The 25,323-nt window shown below is 34.4% G+C and overlaps 1 protein-coding gene across 3 annotated transcripts; it reads right to left on the reverse strand.

The window, feature by feature from the left end:
- Positions 1-14,115: 14,115 nt before the first annotated feature.
- LOC131635290 (linoleate 13S-lipoxygenase 2-1, chloroplastic-like) lies at positions 14,116-20,682 on the reverse strand. 3 transcript variants are annotated; one of them, XM_058905901.1, is made up of 8 exons: positions 20,318-20,682; positions 16,944-17,212; positions 16,620-16,857; positions 16,214-16,528; positions 16,046-16,131; positions 15,851-15,961; positions 15,432-15,733; positions 14,116-15,349 (listed from the first exon to the last, which is right to left on the reverse strand). In XM_058905901.1, the coding sequence occupies exons 1-8, from the start codon at positions 20,649-20,651 to the stop codon at positions 14,320-14,322; spliced, it is 2,685 nt and encodes an 894-aa protein (XP_058761884.1). In that variant the 5' UTR covers positions 20,652-20,682; the 3' UTR covers positions 14,116-14,319. The 3 variants fall into 3 exon arrangements, with proteins under 3 accessions (XP_058761884.1, XP_058761885.1, XP_058761887.1); XM_058905902.1 differs by lacking the exon at positions 20,318-20,682 and adding an exon at positions 17,851-18,253; XM_058905904.1 differs by lacking the exon at positions 20,318-20,682 and adding an exon at positions 17,374-17,794.
- Positions 20,683-25,323: the final 4,641 nt, after the last annotated feature.

Consider the following 25,323-nt stretch of genomic DNA (forward strand, 5'->3'; position numbering starts at 1 on the left):
TATATTTTAATTTTGTATATTTTGTACTTATTTTATCTTAATTTATGTATTTTTTTAATTATAATTTAAATGTTTATATAATTTATATTTATTTTATCTAAAAAATTATATAACTATATTGATTTTTATTTATTTTTTTGTTTTAATTTCTTTCCTTTTTCTTCACAATTCTAGAATGATACTATTTGTGCTTTCTTTAGACTATAAATTCTAATTTTCTTCTATAGTATAAACTTTAATTATTATTTTAATCATATTTTATTCTCATATTTATTTTGATATATGTTCTTGCCTTCATTTGGAGAATCTAAATTCTATAAATTGTAATACATATGCTTATGTTAGAGATGTTTTTTATTTTTGTATTGATTTTTATTTATTTTTTTGTTTTAATTTCTTCCCTCTTTCTTCACAATTCTAGAATGGCACACTTTGTGCTTTCTTTAGGATATAAATTCTAATTTCTTCTATAGTATAAATTCTAATTATTATTTTAATCATATTTTATACTCATATTATTTTGATATATGTTATTTATTGTTGTAGTAATAATGATGCACATAAATTCTAATAATGGACTGTCTTCCAATTTTAAGATTTATCGGTTTCTACGAATAACAATCTTAGAATAAATTTAAAAAATAGAATATTTTACTTAATTGACGTTACTTAATGATTAATTGTCTTTTTTTCTTATTTATTGATTATGTATCACCTTTTTCGCAAAATATAATTCTACAACACTATTATTTTATAAGTAAATTTAAATATTAAAATTTTTAATTTGATTATTCACCTTTGCAATTGCTTAAAGATGAAAAGAATAGTTATTGAGCACTATTGTTCTATAAATTTAAAAATATTATATAATATTTCATTTTAAGAAAATGGTCTTACAATATATTTTAACCATGAACATGACATTGTAACCAAAAAAATTACTTATTCAAGGTCTTATTTTTTCAATTATTAATTAATTAATTTTAAAAAATTTAAATATTATAATTTTAAGTTGATTATAATAAATTTAATGACAACTATCATTACATCTTATGAAACCGTTGAATTGAATCATCATTACTTCAAAATTAATTATAATAATAATAAAATAATTTTTAAATATTTTATGATAATAATAATGAAATGAATATCATCGAAGGAAATTAATGAATAATTTAGAATCTATGAAAAATATAAAAAATTAATAGTAGTTAGGAGGATAGAGAAATGTTATAAAATTAAAATAAATATAATATGAAAAGCTAATAATTTAAACATGTCATTGATGATATATATATATATATATATATATATATATATATATATAAATATAACTAATACATTTTTCAACTAATTTTTTTTATATTTTGCAACTCATACAAATTTTAATTAACAATTAAATTAATTAATTAATTATTTTTATTATAATATTCATAATTATGTGTATATAAATGTGTGATATTAAATTATCATCATTTAATATATAATATATATATATATATATATATATATATATATATATATATATATTAGATTTTATAGTCATAATAATAAATATAATAACTATAATTTGAAGTTTAAAATATTATATAAAATTACAATAATATATTATAGGTCAACTGCGCAACGCGCGGGTTATATACTAATAAAGCTTAAATTTAATTGTTTAGTAGGTCAAACTTTGATTTGATAATGGCTACCTCCACCCAATCTATTCTCGATTCTAACCTTTTATATTACTCCTTTTAAATTTGTGAATATTTAGTTCAATAAAAGATAAATATTTTTATTTTTTTATATTTAATAATAATAATAATAATAATAATAATAATAATAATAATGTTTCACATTCGGGATGTTTATGAGGACGCGACTTGGAAAGTGTTATGGATAGAGGTAGGGTATACGACCCAGCCGAGGACTGCATCTAGGCGGTAACCGAATACCTAATCGACAGGGTCACGAGCTCTGATGCTAGGAGTTAGGATGCATACTAGAGGCATATGGTATTAGGAAGATCCTAAAAGTCCCACATTGGTTGGAGATAGAGCATTGAAAGAGTATATATAGAGGGACACTCCTCACCTTACCAACCGGTTATGTACGGATGAGTTAGGTCATACTCTAATATATGGAAAGTCATAAGTACAACTCGGACGTAAAATCTGACTGTTACGGGCAAGTCGGCTGTAACCGATGCTTGAATGTGTCATTCATGGCTGGATATTAAAGGACGTAGAAACATCTATATCTATAGAAGTTCCAGAGACGCTTCTTAAATGAGACTTTAAGGGACCAAGCTAAAGGTATAAAAAGAGACTCCCGCAAGAGGGTTAAGCAAGACATTTCTCTTAAAAAAAAGTGTACTGCTCACTGCTTCTAAATTCCTAAAACTCATCACATAACATCTAGTTTCCAAACTTTCCTCAGCTCTGAGGACAAACTCCACCGTATCTAATTCTTTAAACAAAAACAAATTATAATAAAAATAATAAGTTGTCCTGTATTTTTTTTTCAATATGTAATGGAGTTTTGCTGATAAGGTTGTTCTTATATTGATTATTGAGTTTGTGGTGCATATATATGTACGTTTACACTTTCTACTTTTATATAACCATCCAAAAAAGTATACCTTCTAAATTAATATAAATATTTATTTTGTTCAGACAGCATCACACGTTTTCCAGCTCTGGTACTTAGGACCATGTATGCAGGGTCAATGTCACCTTTTAATTTGATTCATGCATTTTCTACATAATTTTTTAGAGTTGTATGTACCACTCTTATCATATTTGTCTCGACTTCATTTATAAACAAGCCAAGGCAATGACTTAATGTCTAGAACTAGAAATTGGAAAGTGAAAGTATACCAAACATCCTTATTTTGTGTGGGCAAAAATTTATTAATTCGATCAATCTTAAATATTTTACAAAAGAATTTGATGTTGGATCGTAGTGAATTGTCTGTGGGGACATGCTAATTTGGTCACCACACTTTCCCTCTCATCAATAATATTGGCCATTTTGTCAATATAATAATAATAAAAAAAAACTATGAAAACTCAGAAAGATTACTATCAATGCAACTGTCAACATTTCAATTATTTTATGTTAAAAATGACGAATTCAAACTTTCTAAAAACAGTTGAACTTGATTAAAATATAAGATGTTGATCTCAATTATACTATATCATATTTCTGGATTTTTTGATATTATATTATCAACCAAATGTTTTATTAGAGAAAATTCACACCTGATTCAGATCAAGAACACTCCAATTAACTCTTTTATATATAAATATTAATTAGAGTTTTGACCTAATTCACTCTTACAAAATTAACTTGTAAAGTGAGAGGTGTTACTTTTTATAAACAATTTCAATATTTTATCTCTAATCAATATGAGATTTGAATTTTTTTTCTTCAATATATCATCTTCTCACGCCCAACACTCTTTTGAGTTTGGTGTATGATATAAGCGATGGGAGACCGATGATTCGATCGATAGGTTCTGATACCATATTAGAGTTTTGACATAATTCACCTATATAAATCATTTCAAGACTCTATCTCTAAACAACGTGGGACCTGGAGTTTTCTCAGTAATAAAGATTCTCACGTGAAGAAAAACGTATGATTCTAATACATTCTCACTCTCACATCACTTTTTGATCCCCTCGCTAATTTGAGCGTTGGAGTGCAAATCTTGCAGGTCAACCCATTCTTCGTCCACAAAAAAAATCTAGTTCTTCAACATAACATTGACATTATCGGTGAGAATCGACTCCTGATTTTTATGGATTTCCACTATGAATAAAGCATTCATCGATCCAGCTTTTTCAGAGTACTTTTTGTCCTTTTAACATAGGATCATCATGCATGGATCCTTGTCATCGATTTAGTCGACCAGAGGCAACTTGACGATAAAGAACCCCCATCCCTGATCAGTATATAAATCAAGAAGCTGTTGGACTTGAGACTTCACACACAAGAAGGGGGTGAATTGTGTGGCTCATGAAACATTGATTTTGAAAACATTTGAGAAATAAAATCAAATTTTAAAAACATTTTTGAAAACTTAGCAGCGGAAAAATAAAAAGTAGAAAATAACTTGTAGAAATTAAAAGAGATAAAGGAGAAGAGGAACACTGAGATTTATAAAGGAAATGATGGTTGATCTTCACCCAAATAATACAAGACGATGGATGTGAGTGTTTGCGTCATTTATTCCAGATAAACTTAGGAGTGAAATGGCCAGTCTTCCTTCCCAATGATGATTGAAGCGGTTAGTCTTCTTTCCACAAGAAAGAACATTAGAGCTGTTACTCTTCAAGCTTCTTAAACCTCGAGCTCTAAACCATGGTTTTACACTGAATAACCAACAACCTGTGAAAGTTTATCACCGAGCTGATCTCGAACCTATGTAGCTTTTAATACCGGCATGAGCTTCAAGATATCTTGGTTTTAATAACGGGATGACCAAGAATCTTCCAAGCTTTTAATACTAGGATGAGCTGGAACCTATGAAATTTTATAACGGGCTAATCTCGAACCTAAATAGGAACTGAATCACACAATCTCAAACCAAAGCTTTTAACAGGTTTAGTTTCTAACCCAAATAATTCCCTAAATGAATAATATTTAACCAAGGTGTATACACAATATTCCCTTGGTGAATTTACAATTCTATTCTTTCCAAAGTTACAATTATATCCACATTCTCAAAAGGACTTTTCTCACAAAAGCATTTAGGCTAAAACATTAGTGAGATAAAGTGAAATAAAACTTTAGAGAGAGAGAGTGAGAGGTGTCAAAACACATTTCTAGATGAAATGAAATGAGACAATGAGCCTCTATTTGTATGCTAGAGGTTGGCTCAAAAAGAATTTTCAATAAATGCATTTTATGATAATCTAATCGATTGACACATATTCACAATTAATTAGAAGTTTGAAATATAATCGGTTGTAAGTTTATAAAAGGAGGAAAAAGATATATAGTCGTTGCACATCATTAAGGAGTTGTCCTAATCGCTCGTGACTCAATTTTGAGTTGGTTTAATCGATTAGACAAGTGCTCCCACCGATAAGATAAGTCAAAATTTTGCTTATAGATATTTTGACTGCTCCCAATTTATCTGGCACAACTTCAAGATGTTTTTGAAGATATTTTCTTTTCATAAAAATATTCTGTATCTGTGTGCATTAACCATGCGCTTTTATCTCAGTCTCTTGACCTTTCTGCCAGTTTGATTTTCGACCAAGGTCTCCCAAATTTTGAAATTTTTAAAAGTTTCATCCTTTATCTTTTGAATGAATACCCATAACTTCTCGTGAATAATCATCAACTATGAATAGGAAATACCTTGCATATGAATGTGAAGAATTGCTTGTAGGCCCCCAAAGATCAGCATGAATGTAATTAAGGGATCCATCTGTTCTTTGTTTGCCTTTGTTAAATTTCACTCTGTAAGATTTTTCAAATATACAGGGTTCACAAAATTCCAACTTTTCGTCCTTGTCACCACCAATCAGATTTTATTTCTCCAATTCGACTAGACCCATTTCAGTGACATGGCCCAGTCTCATGTGCCACAGTATTATCTTCGATATAGGTTTCGTGGATGCAAAATATGTTGAACCACTTACAACCTTAGTCTTGAGAGTATACAAGCCTTGTTTATTCATGCTTCTCCAAACTTCTTTCAACCCCTTTATGACTTTCATGATGCCTTGCTCTCCTTTGAAAACGTATCCTTTCTTGTCGAATTCACCAAGAGAAATCAAATTTCTCTTAAGACCTGGTACATACCTGACACTAGTTAATAGTTTTATTGACTCATCATGGAGCTTGAATCTTACAGATCCAATACATGTAACCTTGCAGGCTTTGTTGTTTTCCAACAGCACTGATCTACCATCTTGATCACATAATTTCTTAAACACGTCTTTATTTGGAGTCATATGCCAAGTACATCCTGAATCCATAATCCACTCCTTTCTAGAGTCGCTGCTTGAAACGACATAACATCATATGATTCAAAATCAACTTGCATAATAGCTGTGTTTCCATTATCCTTACCTCCATGATTATTCAAGCGTTCAGGGCACACATTTCTTGTGTAGCCCTCTTTCTTACAGTGATAACACCTAATTGCATGAGCAATACCAATAGTTAACTTGTGCTGATATTTACCTTTCTACTTCTCAAACTTACCATTCTTCTTCGAGAATTTTTCTTTGACAGATAATTCTTCACCAACATATGATGGCTTTTGCTCCTTTCTTTTGTTCACATCCTTCAAGTACAACGCTGATTGAACTTCATCAAAGGCTAGGGACTTTCTTCCATACAAGCGAGTTCCTTTGAAGTGAGCATGAGATCCAGATAAAGCACACAACAAAAACACCGTTTGATCTTCATCATTGATGGTAACATCAATATTCTCCAGATTAAGAATTAGTTTATTGAACATACTCAGATGCTCTTTCAAGACTTTGTCTTCACTCATCTTTAATGAATGCAGGGCTTGCTTCAGGTAGAAATGATTTACTAAGAATTTGGTTATGTATAATTCTTCTAGTTCGGCCACACCCCTACGACGTTTTTCTTCTCTGAGACCTGACAGAAAACCTTATCACTAAGGCTCAAAACAATGGCACTGTGGGCTTTCCCGATCATCATTACTTTCTCCTACTCCGTTAGAGAAACATCCATCTTCTCCAATCCTTTCAACACTTCTAACAAACCTTGTTAAATCAAAAGAGCTTGTATTTTCAAGCGCCATAAATCGGAATCATTCACTCCGGTGAATTTCTCAATCTCATACTGTGAGATATTGGATCGAACTCTAGTATAGCCGAAGGGTAGCTTCTTGGTTCGACAGTTCGACAGAGTTAAGCATGAAGTCGAAGGTTGTTAACATGCTGGTGTCGAAGTGTGCATGCTGTAGTCGAAGATGGGTCTAGCATGCAGATGTCGAAGATGCTAGGGTGGTTAGCATGTTAAATTAGGTTTTAGTGTTTAAACCCTAATTTGTTAAGTTAGCTTGTGTATTAAGTTGGCTTGTGTAATGGGCCTTGCTGAAAAAGCCCATTAGTTAGTATGTTAGGTTTTATTATAAATAGCATACTAGTCTCTCATCATTGCTAAGCTGCAAATCCTGATTTAGGGTGAGAGAGGTTATTTGTTATTCTTGTAAACTTGTAATCTTGTTTTAAGAGAAAGTGAAAGAATAGCAGTTATAACCAATTCTTGTGTTCTTCTTCTCCTCTCTAATTCCCTATTATACTTTGTTATTGGTATCGTTTTTCACAACAAATTGGTGCGGTGAGCGTGGAGAAGATGCCTTCAACAAAGTATGAGATTGAAAAGTTCACCGGAGTGAATGATTTCGGTCTGTGGCGCTTGAAGATGAAAGCCCTACTGGTTCAGCAGGGTTGTTTGGAAGCGTTGAAGGGAGAGGCTGCCATGAATGCTGCATTAACGGTAGCGGAGAAGACAACTATGATCGAGAAAGCACACAGCGCAATTCTGTTGAGCCTTGGTGATAAGGTTCTACGACAGGTATCAAAGGAGACGACGGCATCAGGGTTATGGGCGAAACTTGAAAGTTTGTATATGACCAAATCGCTGGTAAATCGACTCTACCTGAAGTAGGCTTTGTATTCATTCAAGATGGTTGAAGACAAAGTGTTGGCTGAGCAGTTGGATATGTTCAACAAGCTGATTCTTGATCTTGAAAATATCGATGTAAAGATTGATGATGAAGATCAAGCGTTGTTACTATTGTGCTCTTTGCCTCGATCACATGCTCACTTCAAAGAAACTCTCTTGTATGGAAGGGAATCCCTGACCTTTGAAGAAGTTCAATCAGCCTTATATTCAAAGGACCTGAACGAACGAAAGGAGCATAAACCTTCAACTGTTGGTGAAGGTTTGGCCGTTAAAGGAAAATTCTTGCGAAAGAATGGTAAGTTCGACAAGAAGGGCAAAAGCCAGTCGAAGTCTTACAGTGGCGAAGCATCTGGCATTCGATGCTATCATTGTAAGAAGGAGGGTCACACAAGAAAGGTGTGTCCTGAACGCCTGAAAGATCATGGAGGTAAGGATAATGGCAATGCAACCATTGTTCAAGATGATTTCGAATCATCTGATGTTCTTGTGGTTTCAAGCAGTGACTCGAGAAGAGAGTGGATTATGGATTCAGGTTGCACTTGGCACATGACTCCAAACAAAGACTTGTTCGAGGAATCATGTGATCAAGATGGTGGATCAGTATTGCTGGGAAACAACAAGGCTTGCAAGATTGCAGGTGTTGGATCTGTGAGATTCAAGCTCCATGATGAGTCAATAAGGTTGTTGACTGAAGTCAAGTATGTTCCTGATTTGAAGAGAAATCTGCTTTCTCTTGGTGAATTCTGTAACACCCATAATTTCAGTTTATTAATTTAATTTGGATTTAAATTAAATAATTGGAATTTTAGAATTTAAATTGGATTTAATTGAAAATTGATGGAGTAAGAGCTATTGGGCTTATGGTGTGGTGATAGTAAAAGAGGGGTGCTAATTAGTTAGGCCTTTTACTAAGTTGTGGTTAATTTATTTTATTTTATTTTCATAAAATAAGAAAAAGGAACCATTTGGGGAAAAAGGAAGAACACGTGAAAAGGGCAAGAGAAGAGAAAGAGGCAAGAACGTGGAACCGGAAGGAGAGCATTCAAGAAATTCATCGAGGTAAGGGGGGACTCTTCCTTTTAGTATCTCTTATGTGGTCTTAGGTGATAGGTAGATTGATGTATGGTTTGGTTCAATTAGATATTGGGATTGTTAGGTTAGGGTGTTAAAATTGGATTGAATTGATGATAACTGTGTGAACTATTTGGTTAATAATGAGTTTGGATGATATTTTATGGTGTATAATTGAATGTATGATGATTATATGCCTGTATGTGATGTCTGGAATCGTTTTTGGGTGAAAAGGATGTGAAATCGCAGGGTCTGTCGCAGACTTGGGGTTTGCTGAAATCGCAGGTCCGCTGAGCGGAGGGGGGTCCGCTGAGCGGAGGTCCCAACGTAGTTCGCTCCTGTTTGACGTCGCTTGAGGTCCGCTGAGCGGCGGTCTGAAGGATTTCGCTTCTGCCTTGCTCCGCTGAGCGAACCTTGCTGTGTGTGAATTTTTCCAAACTTCAAAATAACGTATCTTTTGATCCATGAATCATTTCTTAGTGCCGTTTTGGGCGTTGTGCAAGTAATTAAATGTTTTATATGATGAATGATGAATATTGGTATTATCCGACTTTATTTCTTTAAAAACTCGATTTAATTACTAGATGAGAATTGGACATTGTGTGCATATGAGATAGGTATGACAATGTGTTTGATGTGATGATGAATTGGTTGTGACTTGTTATTATGATTGTGAGGGATGCATGACTATTTGAATGATGTTGAAAATATGTACATACTTAATCGGTGATGTGGTGTTGAGATGAGTTGTTCATCGTGATTCGGTGTATTTTAAGTATGTTATATGTGTTTTATTCATTCATATGCATTGATGTTGGATCCCGGTGATGTTTGGATCGTTGGTGGACATATTTCCCATTGTGTGGAAATTGTGTCGGTGGGCCGTATCTCGATGAGGCGTAGATCGGTTAGGTGGATTGATTCCACGGTTTATTGGTACCACATGCATAGTGTCAGTTGTGTCATATGCATTTTGTCATAATATAATTGTATGGATTTCTGTAGTGTGTGTTGTAATCTATTATTGTGTGAATTAATAATGGATGTGAATCTGAATATGTATAATTGGGTGAACGGTATATTATGATGCTTGTTGCTTATGAATTGCATAATATTTACTAATTGAGAATGAGACTCACCCTTACATGTTGTCATTTTCAGATTGAGGAGTAGCGGCATTAGTGCTTGGTGAGGATGACTCATAGAGTTTATCCGTTTATGTTGGGTCGTGTCGGTCATGCTCTGATATGTAACACTGGGGAACGATAGTTATAGAGTTTTATGAAATTAATCTACTTTATTGGTGTTGGATTATGATTCCATTGGATGTATTTGATAATGTTTCTTATTCCGCTGTGATAAACATAATTACGATTTGGTGAACCGTTTCCTAATGAAGCATGACTTGACCATGATTGGTTTATTTATTTTATATAATTGTGGCACCCTTGTGTTTATGTTTTACTCTGATATAATTGTTTAAAAATTGCCGCGGGGTTTAGAAGGGTGTTACAAATTCGACAAGAAAGGATATGTTTTCCAAGGAGAGAAAAGTATCCTGAGAGTCATGAAGGGGTCGAAGGAAGTCTTGAGAGGCGTGAAGAAACAAGGCTTGTATACCCTTGAGGCTGAAGTTGTAAGTGGTTCGACAAATGTTGTATCCACGAAGCCTTTGTCGAAGACAGAAATCTGGCACATGAGATTGGGCCATGTCAGTGAAAAGGGTCAGGTCGAATTAGGGAAACAAAATCTGCTTGGTGGAGACAAAGTCGAAAAGCTGAAGTTTTGTGAACCCTATGTACTTGGAAAATCTTGTAGAGTGAAGTTCAACAAAGGCAAACAAAGAACACATGGATCCCTTGATTACATCCATGCTGATCTTTGGGGGCCTGCAAGGTGTGCATCACATTCAGGAGCAAGGTATTTTCTATCCATATTAGATGATTATTCCAGAAAATTATGGGTATTCATCCAGAAGACTAAGGATGAAAATTTTGAGAATTTCAAAAGTTGGAAGACTCTGGTTGAAAATCAGACTGGCAGGAAGGTCAAGAGGTTGAGAACCGACAATGGCCTTGAATTTTGCAATGAGGCATTCGACAATTTTTGTGCTACCCCTGGTATTGCAAGGCACATAACTACTGCAGGTACTCCACAACAAAATGGTTTGGCTGAAAGATTTAATCGAACTATTTTGGAGAGAGTCAGATGCATGTTGACTAGTGCGGGGTTAAAGAAGGTGTTCTGGGCTGAGGCTGTTTCGACAGCAACATATTTGATAAACAGATGTCCTTCGACAGCGTTAGATATGAAGACACCTGAAGAAGTTTGGTCGGGACATCCACCGAATCTCGACAAACTGAGAGTATTTGGCTGCGTAGCCTATGCTCACATTAGGCAAGACAAGGTCGAACCTAGAGCTCTGAAATGCATGTTCATGGGATACCCTGAAGGAGTCAAAGCTTATAGGCTATGGTGCCTAGAGCCAGGTAACAGGAGGTGTATCACCAGTCGAGATGTAGTTTTCAATGAAGCTGAAATGGCTTTTAAGAAAACTGATGATGTTGGTCGAAGTACAGAAATATCTGACGAAGAGCTGGAACAGGTAGAGATTCCTGTTGAGGTGGAGCATGTTAATGCTGAATTGCATATCCCAGATGAAGTCGAAGAAGAAGCAGAAGATGCTGAAGTTGAGGAAAATGACGATGACTACCTATTGTCGAGAGATAGGTCGAGAAGAGTCATCAAGCCACCTCAGAGACTTGGATATGCAGATCTTCTAGCTTATGCCTTAATCTCTGCAAGTGAGGTTCTAGACGAAGAACCTAGAGACTATAAGGAAGTTATGAGGAGTCGAAATAAGACTGAATGGCTGAAGGCCATGGATGATGAGATGAAATCTCTTCATGATAATCATACTTGGGAACTGATCAAGAAACCTGCTGGGGCAAGGTTAGTCAGCTGTAAATGGATTTTCAAAGTTAAGGAAGGAATTGAAGAAGTGACGTCGAAAAGATACAAGGCAAGGTTAGTTGCAAGGGGTTTCACTCAGAAAGAAGGTGTCGACTTCAATGATGTGTTTTCTCCTGTTGTGAAGCATAGGTCCATTCGAATGTTGCTTGCCATGGTGGCACAGTTCGATCTTGAACTAGAACAGATGGATATGAAGACTACGTTCTTGTATGGTGATCTAGATGAAACGATCCTGATGAGGCAACCTGAAGGGTATGTCGAAAAGGGGAAGGAAGATTATGTGTGCAAGTTAAAAAGATCTTTGTATGGGCTGAAACAATCTCCTCGACAGTGGAATAGGAGATTCGACAAGTTCATGGCACGCATAAGTTTTATTAGAAGTCAGTTCGACCACTGCGTTTACTTCAGATTTCGACCTGGTAATTCATTTGTTATTTTGTTGCTTTATGTGGATGATATTCTCATAGCAAGCAACAGTGTTGAAGATGTGATGAGGGTGAAGGCTGAACTCAATAAGGAGTTCGATATGAAGGATCTGGGAGCTGCTTCCAGGATTCTTGGAATTGACATTCGGAGAGATAGAAAGAAGTCGAAGATATGCTTATCTCAAGAGGCATATCTACGGAAGATTCTTGAAAAGTTTGGTATGTCGAATTCGAAGCCAGTTGTGACTCCAACAAACCCTCAATTCAAGCTGAGTATTGATCAGTGTCCCAGTACTGATGTCGAAAGAGCCTATATGAATAGCATCCCATATGCTAATATAGTCGGCTCTTTGATGTATGCTATGGTCTGTACTAGACCCGACATAGCATACGCAGTAAGTCTTGTAAGCAGGTACATGGCGAATCTTGGAAAGGCTCACTGGCAAGCATTGAAGTGGATTTTAAGGTACATAAATGGATCTCTGAACAGAGTCTTAATTTATGGTGGAGCCTTGGGTGAAGATAGTAAAGCAGCAATCGAAGGATATGTCAACTCTGATTATGCAGGTTGTATGGATTCCAGAAAATCTATTTCTGGATATGTTTTCACTATGTTTGGCACAGCAATTAGTTGGAATGCAACACTTCAGAAGGTTGTTGCTCTATCAACCACTGAAGCGGAGTATATTGCCTTAATTGAAGCTGTGAAAGAAGCATTGTGGCTTGAAGGTTTTGCAAAGGAGCTGAAACTTCAAGGTCGAAGTATCACTGTTAAATGTGATAGTCAGAGTGCAATACACCTGTCGAAGAATTCAGCCTATCATGAGCGAACTAAGCACATTGATGTGAGGCTGCATTTCGTCAGAGGAGTAATCGAGCGTGGAGAAGTCCAAGTACTGAAGGTTTCGACTGAAGACAATGTTGCTGATATGATCACCAAGACATTGCCGAGTTGCAAGTTTTTCCACTGTATGCAGTTGATAAAGCTGCATGAAGAAAGCTAGTTTGTTCCCTTGATGTTGTAGAGTTAGATCCAAGGTGGAGATTTGTGAGATATTGGATCGAACTCTAGTATAGCCGAAGGGTAGCTTCTTGGTTCGACAGTTCGACAGAGTTAAGCATGAAGTCGAAGATTGTTCACATGCTGGTGTCGAAGTGTGCATGCTGTAGTCGAAGATGGGTCTAGCATGCAGATGTCGAAGATGCTAGGGTGGTTAGCATGTTAAATTAGGTTTTAGTTTTTAAACCCTAATTTGTTAAGTTAGCTTGTGTATTAAGTTGGCTTGTGTAATGGGCCTTGCTGAAAAAGCCCATTGGTTAGTATGTTAGGTTTTATTATAAATAGCATACTAGTCTCTCATCATTGCTAAGCTGCAAATCCTGATTTAGGGTGAGAGAGGTTATTTGTTATTCTTGTAAACTTGTAATCTTGTTTTAAGAGAAAGTGAAAGAATAGCAGTTATAACCAATTCTTGTGTTCTTCTTCTCCTCTCTAATTCCCTATTATACTTTGTTATTGGTATCGTTTTTCACAACACATACTTTGTTAATGTCATCTTGATCCACGCTCACCGCACCAATTTGTTGTAACAAACAATACCGGTAACGATGTAATTCTGTGAGAAAGAGAGAGTTTCTTAATTTACTAAGAAACGATTAAGTTAACAAAGAGGAGAGAAGAGGGAAGAAGAAGAAGAAAAAGAATATATGATTGGTTAAAATTGTTATTCTTTACTTTTTTTATTAAGGTTTGTGATTACAAGTAATACAAAATAACAATCAACTTCAACCTCTCTCAACAACCTGAGAGATCAGCCTATTTGTAGAGTACTATCTATGTATGTCATGTATGATAATAACACACATACATACATGACATACATAGCTAACTTAGACACTAAGCTAAATTATACAACTGCATGCTAGAACAAGCTTCGACTATAGCATACACATCTTCGACTATTGAATGTTAGAACAGACTTCGACTACAACACTACTTTCTCCAACCATGAAGCTACATTTGTCAAGACTAATGTTCGATCCAAATACCACAGTAACACTTTATTCAAAGTTACTAATTACATTTTATTACAGTGAGCTCAAAATAGAACATTTAAAGACCAAGGAAACACAATTAAATACAACATAGACTAATCTACAACATGTGTTAAAATCAAATAGAGATGCTATATGGAACACCTTTTCCTGTTACACCAGGTTCTGAAGTTGGCTTCAAAAGCTCATAAGGCAAAATCCCAGCACCATTTCTATTCCTCAGATTCTTATCAGCATTCCTCTTATCAATTATACCTTCAAGCTCCATTAACTTCCCTTTAAACTTTTCAAAAGCAGCCTTAACCATTGGTTCCTCTTCCCAAGCCGGCTCAATCGTTTGTCCAAGATATTCCTCGTCCGGGGAATGAGTAGACAAAATATCCAACACTGTCATCACCGTCAATGCTTGAATTTGCGAAGGAAAACACTTCAACAATGTCACTTCTGGTTTATTATAGAAAAGTTCAAGCTCTTGATCAGAGGGGTCTTCTGTAGGCATGTTGGTTCTCGCAATGGCCGGTCTATTAGGAAAATATCCCGCATAAGTGTACTGACCAAAATTCATCGCCGCGTGATGCCCTGATGTTATCCAAACAATGGTCGTCAATATTCCAATAAGATCTTCATTTGTTTTCAAATTAGGCCACCAAGGTTCATCTTTCTTGTCACCATGTCCAACATTTCTAATCTCATTCCACCATGCTTGCAATTCTTTATCTGACTCAACATTTCTTGTATCTGTATTATAGTAGTGGTTGACATAATCAGTGACCCAAGATTTGATAGCATCCCAAAGAACAAGACCATCATTTGCATAAGGGTAATCTTCTATGGCCAGTTTCAAGCCATGAGGGGCATTTGGATCTTTTTCTGCCAATCCTCTATGGATAAGGTCATTGGGAAGGGCTTGTAAGTCAAATTGCCAGTGTTTATCATAGGCTATTGAACTTAATAAGAGGGAAAGTTGTTTAGGAGTGAAGCTACTCTCTATTATTCCATCTACATTTATTAGTTTTTCACGCGCAAGTGCATTGATTTCCAGTGTGTATCTAAAATGTGGAAGTAATAATCTGTAGATTGGATGCATTGCACTGAGTTGCCTGTTTGTTGCAATGATGTATGGTTCTGTACTACAATGAGTTCGCAACCTGAACAAATATGAAAATCAATTAAGCTATAATTTTCTCTTTACAATCCTAATATATATTTAAAAAGTTTATAGTTTCTTACCAGTGACTAACAAGTTGGTGAAAGCCAGCATCATGAGCAAGGACATGAGTTTTGGCAAGTCTCCAAAGCCAAACCTCAGTTGAGTGCCAAGAAGGTGTGAACACTTGCCTCCACTGTGGCTTTCCATTCATCGGCGGCCGAGCTAGCTCAATTGCTAGTGGTCTTAATGCGCCATCGGTTGTCAGAAAGAACAAAGTCCTTGATCCATACAATGTTGTGCCTTCAAGTTTTCTAACTTCCTCTACTAATGGCAAGAAAAAATCATAGTAGTCTAGGATGAACAACTTCTTCTGTTTTATGGCCTGTATTGAGTTTGTTAACATTGCAAAATTTTAGCATCATAAAATCTCTTAACTTGTAGATTTTATTTAGCATGGTTATGTAAGAATATAACCAAAATCCTAAAACTCAGAGCATACCTCTTCAATAGTAAGGAGTCCTCCGATTTGTTGTTCAATTATTTCCGTAGTTATTGCTGATTCCGCAGGGCCATAAATATTAGGGTCAAGTTTGCTTTTCAATGGCCATTCCTACATTATCAATGATCATTATTGAGTTTCGGTTTTCTTTAAAAAAAATTATAAATAAAAAGGTAACTTGTGGTAGAAGTTTACCGTAACCAATTGGATGCAACAAGGATTAAGACCAGCTATAGTTTGTCTTCCAAATTCTTCATCTCTAAACCAAAAGAATCTGTCCTCTGCCATATTCAAACCAAGTTATTATAACTAACTAGTATAACTAACTTTCACATTTTCTCAGGAATACAAATCATATCTTACTGTCCACTGTGGCGGGAGTCTCAAAACGAAGAACCGTAGCATCATTGACAAGCCTGGCCAACCGCAGCAATACAGTCCTAAGAAATCCTTTCTCCTTTTGAGGAGGCAAGGTATATCCTTCATTGAAAAGGTCATCTATGGATGAGAAAAGAGGGAATCCAAGATTCTTGTCAATTACAGATGTTTTCAAACCCGAGAAAAGAGGATTGAAAACAGACTGTAAGGTATTTTCTGAAATTACGAGTTGTTTTACACCAGAGAAGCATTCGTCCCTAGGCACGTAGACATTGTTACTTCTTTTCTCAGACAATGGATCTGTTCACGCAAAAGCAACCATCAGAATATTCAATAAGGAGAGTTTTATCACTGCTGCGTTTTTAGACTATTAACTTTAAGTTACACGTACCAGTATTACAACGAGGTCTTCCGGTTCTACAACGTCTAGGATATGGATGTTCACTGCCACCGAGAACAGGTCTCTTGTGTTTGGGATCGGTGTCAGGATCTCCGAGGTCATTATACACATCATAGTCATATATTCGATCAAACCATTGGCGTTCGCCTTGTCCATTGCCTCGTAAACTTATTAGTTCCCCTTCTCTTAACATTTTCAATCCTTCCGGTGTTTCAGAAGGCAAATATGACTGTTCAAAAATCAACTAAACATCATATTCTAATTTGAGTCATCACATTTCAAACACATGGAGGGAATACTAAAGAATTTCGGTACCTTGTTAGAAAAAAACACTCTCTTAGTAGGGTTGTCAAACTTGGAGTGAACCCAGGATTCACAGGAGAATTTAACAGGACCGGTAAGAAAGCCATCAAGAACAATTTCTTTCATGAATATTTCCTTTCGATGTTCATTTTCCACAAGAACAGCACCTATCTCTCCAAAATTTCCTGGTACTTGAAATTCAGCTTCATATTTAACTTCTTGTGCTGATCGATTCGTCAAACGAACATAACCTTTGATTCTTCTCTTCTCTAATTTTGTCTCTTTTTGAAACAAAACAAAGGAAAAAATTATAAATAGACATGAATTTTGTTAAAGCATATATTAGTTAATTTTGTTGTGTTTTGTTGAGATTTTAACTTGAAGAGTAAGTTAAATAATTTGATTTTTTTTCTCAAATTACTTTCATTAAGGTATGGCCTACCTTTGCTAAAAAATCACAAATAGACATGAAATTATCATAGGCAGCAATGATTCTTTGTGGTGGCATGATATTATGAATGTTGGCTGCGATAGAATATATGATAATATATGTTGCATTGCTAACAATTTGGTGTAGAATATTAATAATGGTGAAAATGTAAGCAAATTTATTGATTATTGGATAGGAACAAAAAAATTTGAAGGATATTTTTCCCACTATTTTTTATATGCGGTATTATTAAAGATGTATTTATTTGTATCTGACATGGGTTATATTGGAAAGATTTGAACTTTGATTTGGCATTGATTGTTATGACGAAATGAAAAGAAGTGGAGAAGAAATGACAAGAAATGAGTTTCTATAATGCGGCAGCGAGTGTTTCAAGTATAGCGGGATGAATCTACAAGGTTAACAATTTAAAGTTTGAGTTACTGAGGTGATCAAAAAGTGATAAGGTGAGTGAGTTTAAGTTAATACCTACAAACAACTTGTGGTGAAGCTTATAAATGGGAGACGCTTAAATTCTACTTGTATACTACAACGTGAGATGCAGGGAATTGTCTGATCAAATCTGACAACGAGCAATCTTTGGACAGATAAAATCAAGTGTTCAACCTTCTGTTACGCTTCTACCTAGTACCTCACTATTCCCTGAAAGTGTTTTTTGGGTTGGGTCTCCGTGCAATTGTATATCCCTCTTATTGGGACTTTTGCCGGCTGAAAATAGTATAACAATTAGAAGAATAACACTAACTTAGGTGAGATGTTCTTATACTCACACCAACGCTTAAAAGCCTTCTCGCACAACTTATACATAAGGACAATTTATAGGGCGAAATAGGAAGGGAAAAATTCCTAAGTAATTAAGATATGCAACTGCAAAGTTGTTGAAAGGTAGGGTGACCCCCTTTTTAGAGAACAAACACTTATCCATGGGTAGCCCTCACATCTCAAACCGATTACATATACGCTTATCATTTCTAGGGAACGTCCCTTGCTAGTCTGACGACGACCCCACATCCTGACGTGCGACTTCCATTCTAACTTTATGAGAGTTAAACGATTGAACTCTTCAACTTTTATTTATTGAATATTTGGGTTGAGGAAGAGTTTAACATTACTTAGCGATGTAAGCGGATAAAAAAACCAATTAAACAGACAATTCATACCAAACTGAAAAAAATGATTATTTTTGTTCGGTTCTAAAATCGAATCGAACCAATAAAAACCGATGTGGTTTGATTCTCGGTTTTAATTTTTAGGAATTGTCAAATCGGTGAACCGAACCAATAGCTATAATCACTGTATAAATATTTTAGGGAAATAATTTTTTGGTCCCTATAAATATTGCAGTTTCATTTTTAGTCCCTCTTGGATTTTGGCAACGGTTTTTTTGTAAAAACCGTTGCCTAAAGGCAGGGAGAGACTAAAAATGTAAGCGGATAAAAAAAACCAATTAAACAGACAATTCATATCAAACTGAAAAAAATGATTATTTTTGTTCGGTTCTAAAATCGAACCGAACCAATGAAAACCAATGTGGTTTGGTTTGATTCTCGGTTTTAATTTTTAGGAATTGTCAAAAATCGGTGGACCGAACCAATAGCTATAATTACTATATAAATATTTTAGGGTTAAATAAGTTTTTGGTCCCTATGAATATTGCAGTTTCATTTTTAGTCCCTCCTGGGTTTTGGCAACGGTCTTAGCTGGTTTTGGCAACGGTTTTTTTGTAAAAACTGTTGCCTAAAGGCAGGGAGGGACTAATAATAAAAACTGCAATATTTATATGGACCAAAAACTTATTTAACCCAATATTTTATAGCAAAATACAATTTTTTGTCCCTTAACTTCAAAAAGTTCCATATTCCCTTGCATCTTCAAAAGGTATCATTTTAGTCCTTTTTGTCATATTAACGACTGATTTTTGAATGTTTCCTTCGCTAATTAGACGAAAAGTACCAACATGATATCTTTTGAAGGGTTATGAGACCAATATGAATTTTTTTGAAGTTAAGAACCAAAATAAACCCCGAGGTTAACATACGGGAACAAAAAAGGCATTTGTCATATATTATTTCACCTATTATTAAGTCCAAATTTTGTATCAGTGTAACCATTCTCCATCTTTGTTTATGTTTCCTTCCTTTCAGCAAAAATGCATCTAAAGCTGAATTCCAAAACATAGAAAGTAGAAACTATAAGTTACAAAAACTTGCTTTCACCAAACTACTGTTCTCGTTGTCCGTCACCACTATTTCTCTCTACCGTCGTTCTGATATGATATGGGTGCTTTCTTCGTGTTAAAATTCTCTTCTCTAGTATTCATATATTTTTACCTTTTGTTTCTTCTCCAACAAAATTTATTTTAGTCTTGTTACAAATTAGTTTTAAAGTGTAAAACATGTTAATTTATGGGTATTGAAATGTTTTGTTGATAATCTTGTGTTTAATTTGTTAAGTCTTCAAATCCCTCCTCAATCTTCTAATTTCAAGTGTCAATTTTTATATTTGATAGTAAAATTATTTCATAATACAACATAAATTATTTAATTGTTTCGTATGGATTAAAAACAACTTATAATTTGTTTGAAAAAATAGAATATAAATAAAAAGTATTATTTCAAAAAATAATAGTATAATAAAATACAAAAGAAAATGTGGAAAATACACTCATAAACTCATAAATATAATGTTTAAAAAAAATTCAGCAAAGTTTCAGCAATGTCATAAATAATATCACAACAATTATGTAACTAAAATTTAGCATGAACTTAAACATATATTGATTTCAAGATTAAATATATATTTTTATCTTTATAAAATTAATAAGTTTTTTTTTCTTTCTTAATTTTAAAATGATTTTTTGTTTTATTAATACAAAATTTTCTTCCACTTTTAAATGATTCCTTTAGGTCATATTTATAATTTAAAAATGACTTACTTGGATCTAGCTCAGAGCTAACAAGCTCCAAGAGAATAGATTTACCCATCAAATCACTTATGTTATCAAGACCTCTTTGTAGTCCCACGTTTGATAAAACTCCTCCACCTGCTGGTTTAACAGTTACTATAGCTTTCACTTCTACTGGTTTTCTTTCTATTGCTTCTTCACTCACAGCCACAGCTTTGATTTTCATGCACTCATTCTTAAATTTCCTCTCTTTCTTTTGCTTTGTCAACAATGGCCTTGACAACCCCACCTGAAAACATCTATGGAGGCATGGCTTTTGCAAGATCACGCTATTTGGCCTCCAATAAGTTTGTTGCATTAGCATGTTTTCTGTTTTGATTCTTTGTGATGGAATCTATGCGACAATATGGTGTGGAAATACCTTATCCCATGTTAGACATATTTATAATACAATAAAACTAGGTACTAGGTAAAATTATATAACTTTTTTATTTTTTATAAAATATCAAATATAACTACATTTTTCACGTGTATAATTGTTTAAACTATTTTTTTTTGCAACACGCAATAAACTTAGAAGAAAAAGAAAGTATAAAGGAGAGGACTCGAATAAAAACATTCAAGAAGAGACAACATATTTTAAAAAGGACAATGATAGAAGCACACGTTTAAAGTTTTGGCCATATCTCGTTAAATATATGAAGAAATTATGGTGAATTCAATTGAATAGATATTTAAACTATAATTTATAGGTAAGTTGTAGTTAATTCTTATGCTCAATTGAATTAACCAAATGTTGTAGAGATATACAAAAATTATATCTGTTTTTTAGAATAGCAAGTGTGAGTTGTAAGTGTGAGTTGTGTAAAGAAATCATATTGGTTAGAAATATAGAGATTTGGGCTATTATAAGTGAGACATGTCTATTACTTCAAGATTTTGAATAAATATGTGGTGTGTTTTTCACAAATGTACTTCAATGATGACATACCAGTAGTATTATATTATGAGTGGTTGGTTCGAGTGAAAGGATCGACTCACTTGTATCGAAATTTTTTATTGGATAGGAGGTGACCGTTGAAAAGTGTCAACGGCGATACAAGTGTAAAGTGCTTCCGTTTGAAGGGAAGCATTGTGATTAGATTCACACTTGAGGGAAGTGTTGAAAATAAAAAATATAAGTTGTCTTACAAAATCTCATATTGATTTGAAATATGAAGACTTGAATATTTATAAATGAAAATATTTATAAATGAAAGAATCCACACATCTATCATTTTAAAATTTTGAATAAATATATAATATATTTGCTATACAGCGTCACTTCTTTTACAATACAAAATCAATTTTTTACAAATTATATTTATTATTGTAGGAGATACAATATTATTAAGTATAGATTTTTATTACTATGTCAATATTAATATAATAATATTTCATTTTACTTTTATGATTTTTGTGTGTCTAAAGAGAATATATTTGTAATTATGACCAAGAGTATATATATATACATATATATATATATATATATATATATATATATATATATATATATATATATATATATATATATATATATATATATATATATATATATATATATATATGTATATATAGTGTTGTACTAAGAGTATATATATACACTAATATAATAGATCATTTATAATAAGTATACTATTATAATAAATTTGTTATCAATTAAACTATACACTGATGTAATAAGATTAAAATGTCATATATTAGAATAAATCCATAATCTATAATACTATCAAAATGGCAAATTACAAACCATAATACTATATGTAATCCTTAATACAAATATAATCAAATACTACTGGGTATATTGACCACCCCTTTTCCTTCTTTGCATCATGTACTCCAATTTTGTCTATGTTTCAGTAGAATGACATCTACAATGCTCCCATAAGTGACGTCTAGAAATTTTCATCTCTATACTCGTTCTCGCAATAGCCTTTTTACGACGACATTCATGTAACATATCAACGACATGATCTGTTCTAGCTTGCTCTCCCTCTAATTTCTCCTGATGAGTTAGCCTAGGTGGATCTACGTGAGCATTGAGTGTCATGTATGGATGTGACACTATTAAATATTATTAGATGTAGTCGAATGCACTACTCAATTCGAGAGGAGCTGCCACACTTCGTGCTTCATCTAATACTAAATGATTATAGAAATCATCATACAACACATCTACATATCTGTAGACCATAGTGGGAGGAGCAGATACAGAGGGGTCTTTTGAAACAACCTGTAGATACCCGGGCTAATGCATGACTCGCTCAGGTAGATGTGGATACATTAGGCGTGGCCCACAGCGAACCATCAATAATTGAAGCCTATGTCATCCAAAGGATGTGTACGACGGTGATCGTCTTACGGTGTGAATCATATAATATCTACTACAATGCGGTTAACAAACACTCTAAAGGGCTCAGTTGTGTGATTCTCTTTTAGCGGGACGAATGCACAAGCACGTGATTGATCCTCATAGTAGTCATTAATATATGACCACTTAACATGTGTGGGAAGTGCTAGAGGATCCATGACTGAAAATAGTATATATGGAATATTAGTAATGGTGCAGCTTGAGTGTTATGAAAATGATACAATAACAGTAAAGGTGCAAATATAATACCATAAATAGCATGCAGATTATTGTCATTTGTCTAGTCTTCTAAAGACAACCTACAGCTAACTTCGAGTTCAAATAAACCAAAGAAGTGGCCCCCAGTTATACTCATGAATGCGCTCGAAATCAATGAAGTATCCAAGGTAAACCGCTTTGACGTAATAGGAATTAATGCACCATCACCATTGTCATTCAATGTCGCATCTAGGTGGTGTATATACATCTTCTCCATGAATGCAAATCTAGCATGACACCCTCTAGTGTCTTCCAGCTCCTTTAGGGAATCCTTTAGGTCAGCTCTAAAATAGGTCACTATCATCTCCTATGCATCAGATCTAGTCATTCTAGAGTGGTCTAATAATCTCCCCCTGATCAGAAGATGTAGTAGAGATAACACATCATCCAGTTTGATGGACTTGTCACCATGCATAAGATGAAAAGATGACATCTCTAAGTGACATCTCTTAATGAAAGATAACATCATACCATGGTTAATAACAACATAATTGGTCATGTGTAAATCTTAAAGCCTAGATAGTTGCATGGCATTATTAAATCATTGCTCCTTAGAACGTTGCAGCCTCGCAATCTTCCTATCATGGTTGATGCATTTTAAAACATCATGGTACTATAAAAAAATACATCATTGTCAGAAAGTTCAAATATTGTAGCACATGTGTTTTAAAGAACAAATACTAATAAATTTTACCTCTTTGTCTCACACATGCCTAACAACATGGTTTTCATACAGAGGTAGTAGTGAAGGATCATATGGGCCTCCTCCGATTTCCTCATGAACAGCTTTAGGTACGACAACATCAACAGTAAGTGCATCAACTTGGATTGGTGGGGCTTCTGAGGCAGTAGCAGGGGACACTTATGTATCAAATGAACTAGCACCAATGAGTGTTCGTGAGTGTCGAGCGCTCTCCTTTTAAACAGATGCATGCATTAATCGTTCTTGGTTGTCACCCATTTTACCTATAAATAAAACAGACAAAGAAGAAACAATCAAACTCAGATGAAAGACATCAAAATCAAATAATACAGACAAAATACAGAAGAGCACTTCCGTATTTATGAAATTTATTATTTAGACAAAATAAGAAGTGCACTTCCATTTTTTGGAAATGATAAAGGGGAGGGTCTGGCGCATATTAGTCACAAAGATGCATCTCCAGATTCATTTTTGGAAAAATGAGGGTGTGATTCACTTACAAATGAATGGAGTGTGGATGCGATGTGTCTGAAAATGCATCTCCAAAATATATGGACACTTTTGGTTAATCTCAAGGGTGCATAAGCACCACCAGGGGTGCCAAAATTAATCCCCATATTTTTTATGGGTCATGAGAGAGCTCGACAATCAATGCATTGGAATTTGCTATTAAAAAGAATTTTAAAAAAACATCACATTCGACTTTGAACAATTGAAGGATAGAAAAACACTTAGAAAGGGGGGGTTTGAATAAGTGTAGCTTTAAAACTCTTAAGATAAAAACAATTTGCACAATGATTTTTATCCTAGTTCGTTGTTAACTAAACTACTCCAGTCCACCCCCTTGGAGTGATTTACCTCACCTGAGGATTTAATCCACTAATCACACAAGATTACAATGGTTTTCCACTTAGATAACCTCTAAGTCTTCTAGAGTATTCTGATCACAACCTGATTACTCTAGGAACACAATGCTTAGATACCCTCTAAGACTTTCTAGAGAATCCGATCACAACTTGATCTCCTCTAGTTCTTACAAATGAATGTAAACAAATTCTTATAAGAGTTACAATGCTTCTTAATAAGCTATTATCACAACTGTGATTTTTCTCTTAAGTTTAAGCTTAATCTCACTAAGATATTACAATAGTAATGAAGTGAGGTTGAAGATGAAGTTTGAGAACTTTTAGAATTTGACAGCGTTTATGTATGTTTGCGCAAAGTGTTGTATTCAGCTTCTCATCCGAACTTCTATTTATAGGCGTTTGAGAAGATGACCGTTGGGAGCATTTAATGTGTTGCGTGATCCGTACAGCATTGCATTTAATGTTTCACTCTTTTGTCAACTACCTTGAGCCTTGCTTTTGCTGCTGTAACTGACGTTGCCTTTAATAGCTTCTAACGTTCCTTTTATCAGTCAGCGTAGCCTGCCATCTTGTACTTGCTTCTGATCTGATGTTTGTGTAAACAACGTTTGAATATCATCAGAGTCAAACAGCTTGGTGCAGAGCATCTTCTTGTCTTCTGACCTTGAAGTGCTTCTAGCGTGATACCATGAGAACTTCAGTGCTTCTGCTTCTGATCTCAAGTTCTTCTGATGCTTCAATAGACCATGTTCTGATTCTGCTTGACCATCTTCTGATGTCTTGCGAGAGCATGTTTTGA

The sequence above is a fragment of the Vicia villosa genome, unplaced genomic scaffold, assembly GCF_029867415.1.
Source record: "Vicia villosa cultivar HV-30 ecotype Madison, WI unplaced genomic scaffold, Vvil1.0 ctg.001463F_1_1, whole genome shotgun sequence".
NCBI lineage: Eukaryota > Viridiplantae > Streptophyta > Magnoliopsida > Fabales > Fabaceae > Vicia > Vicia villosa.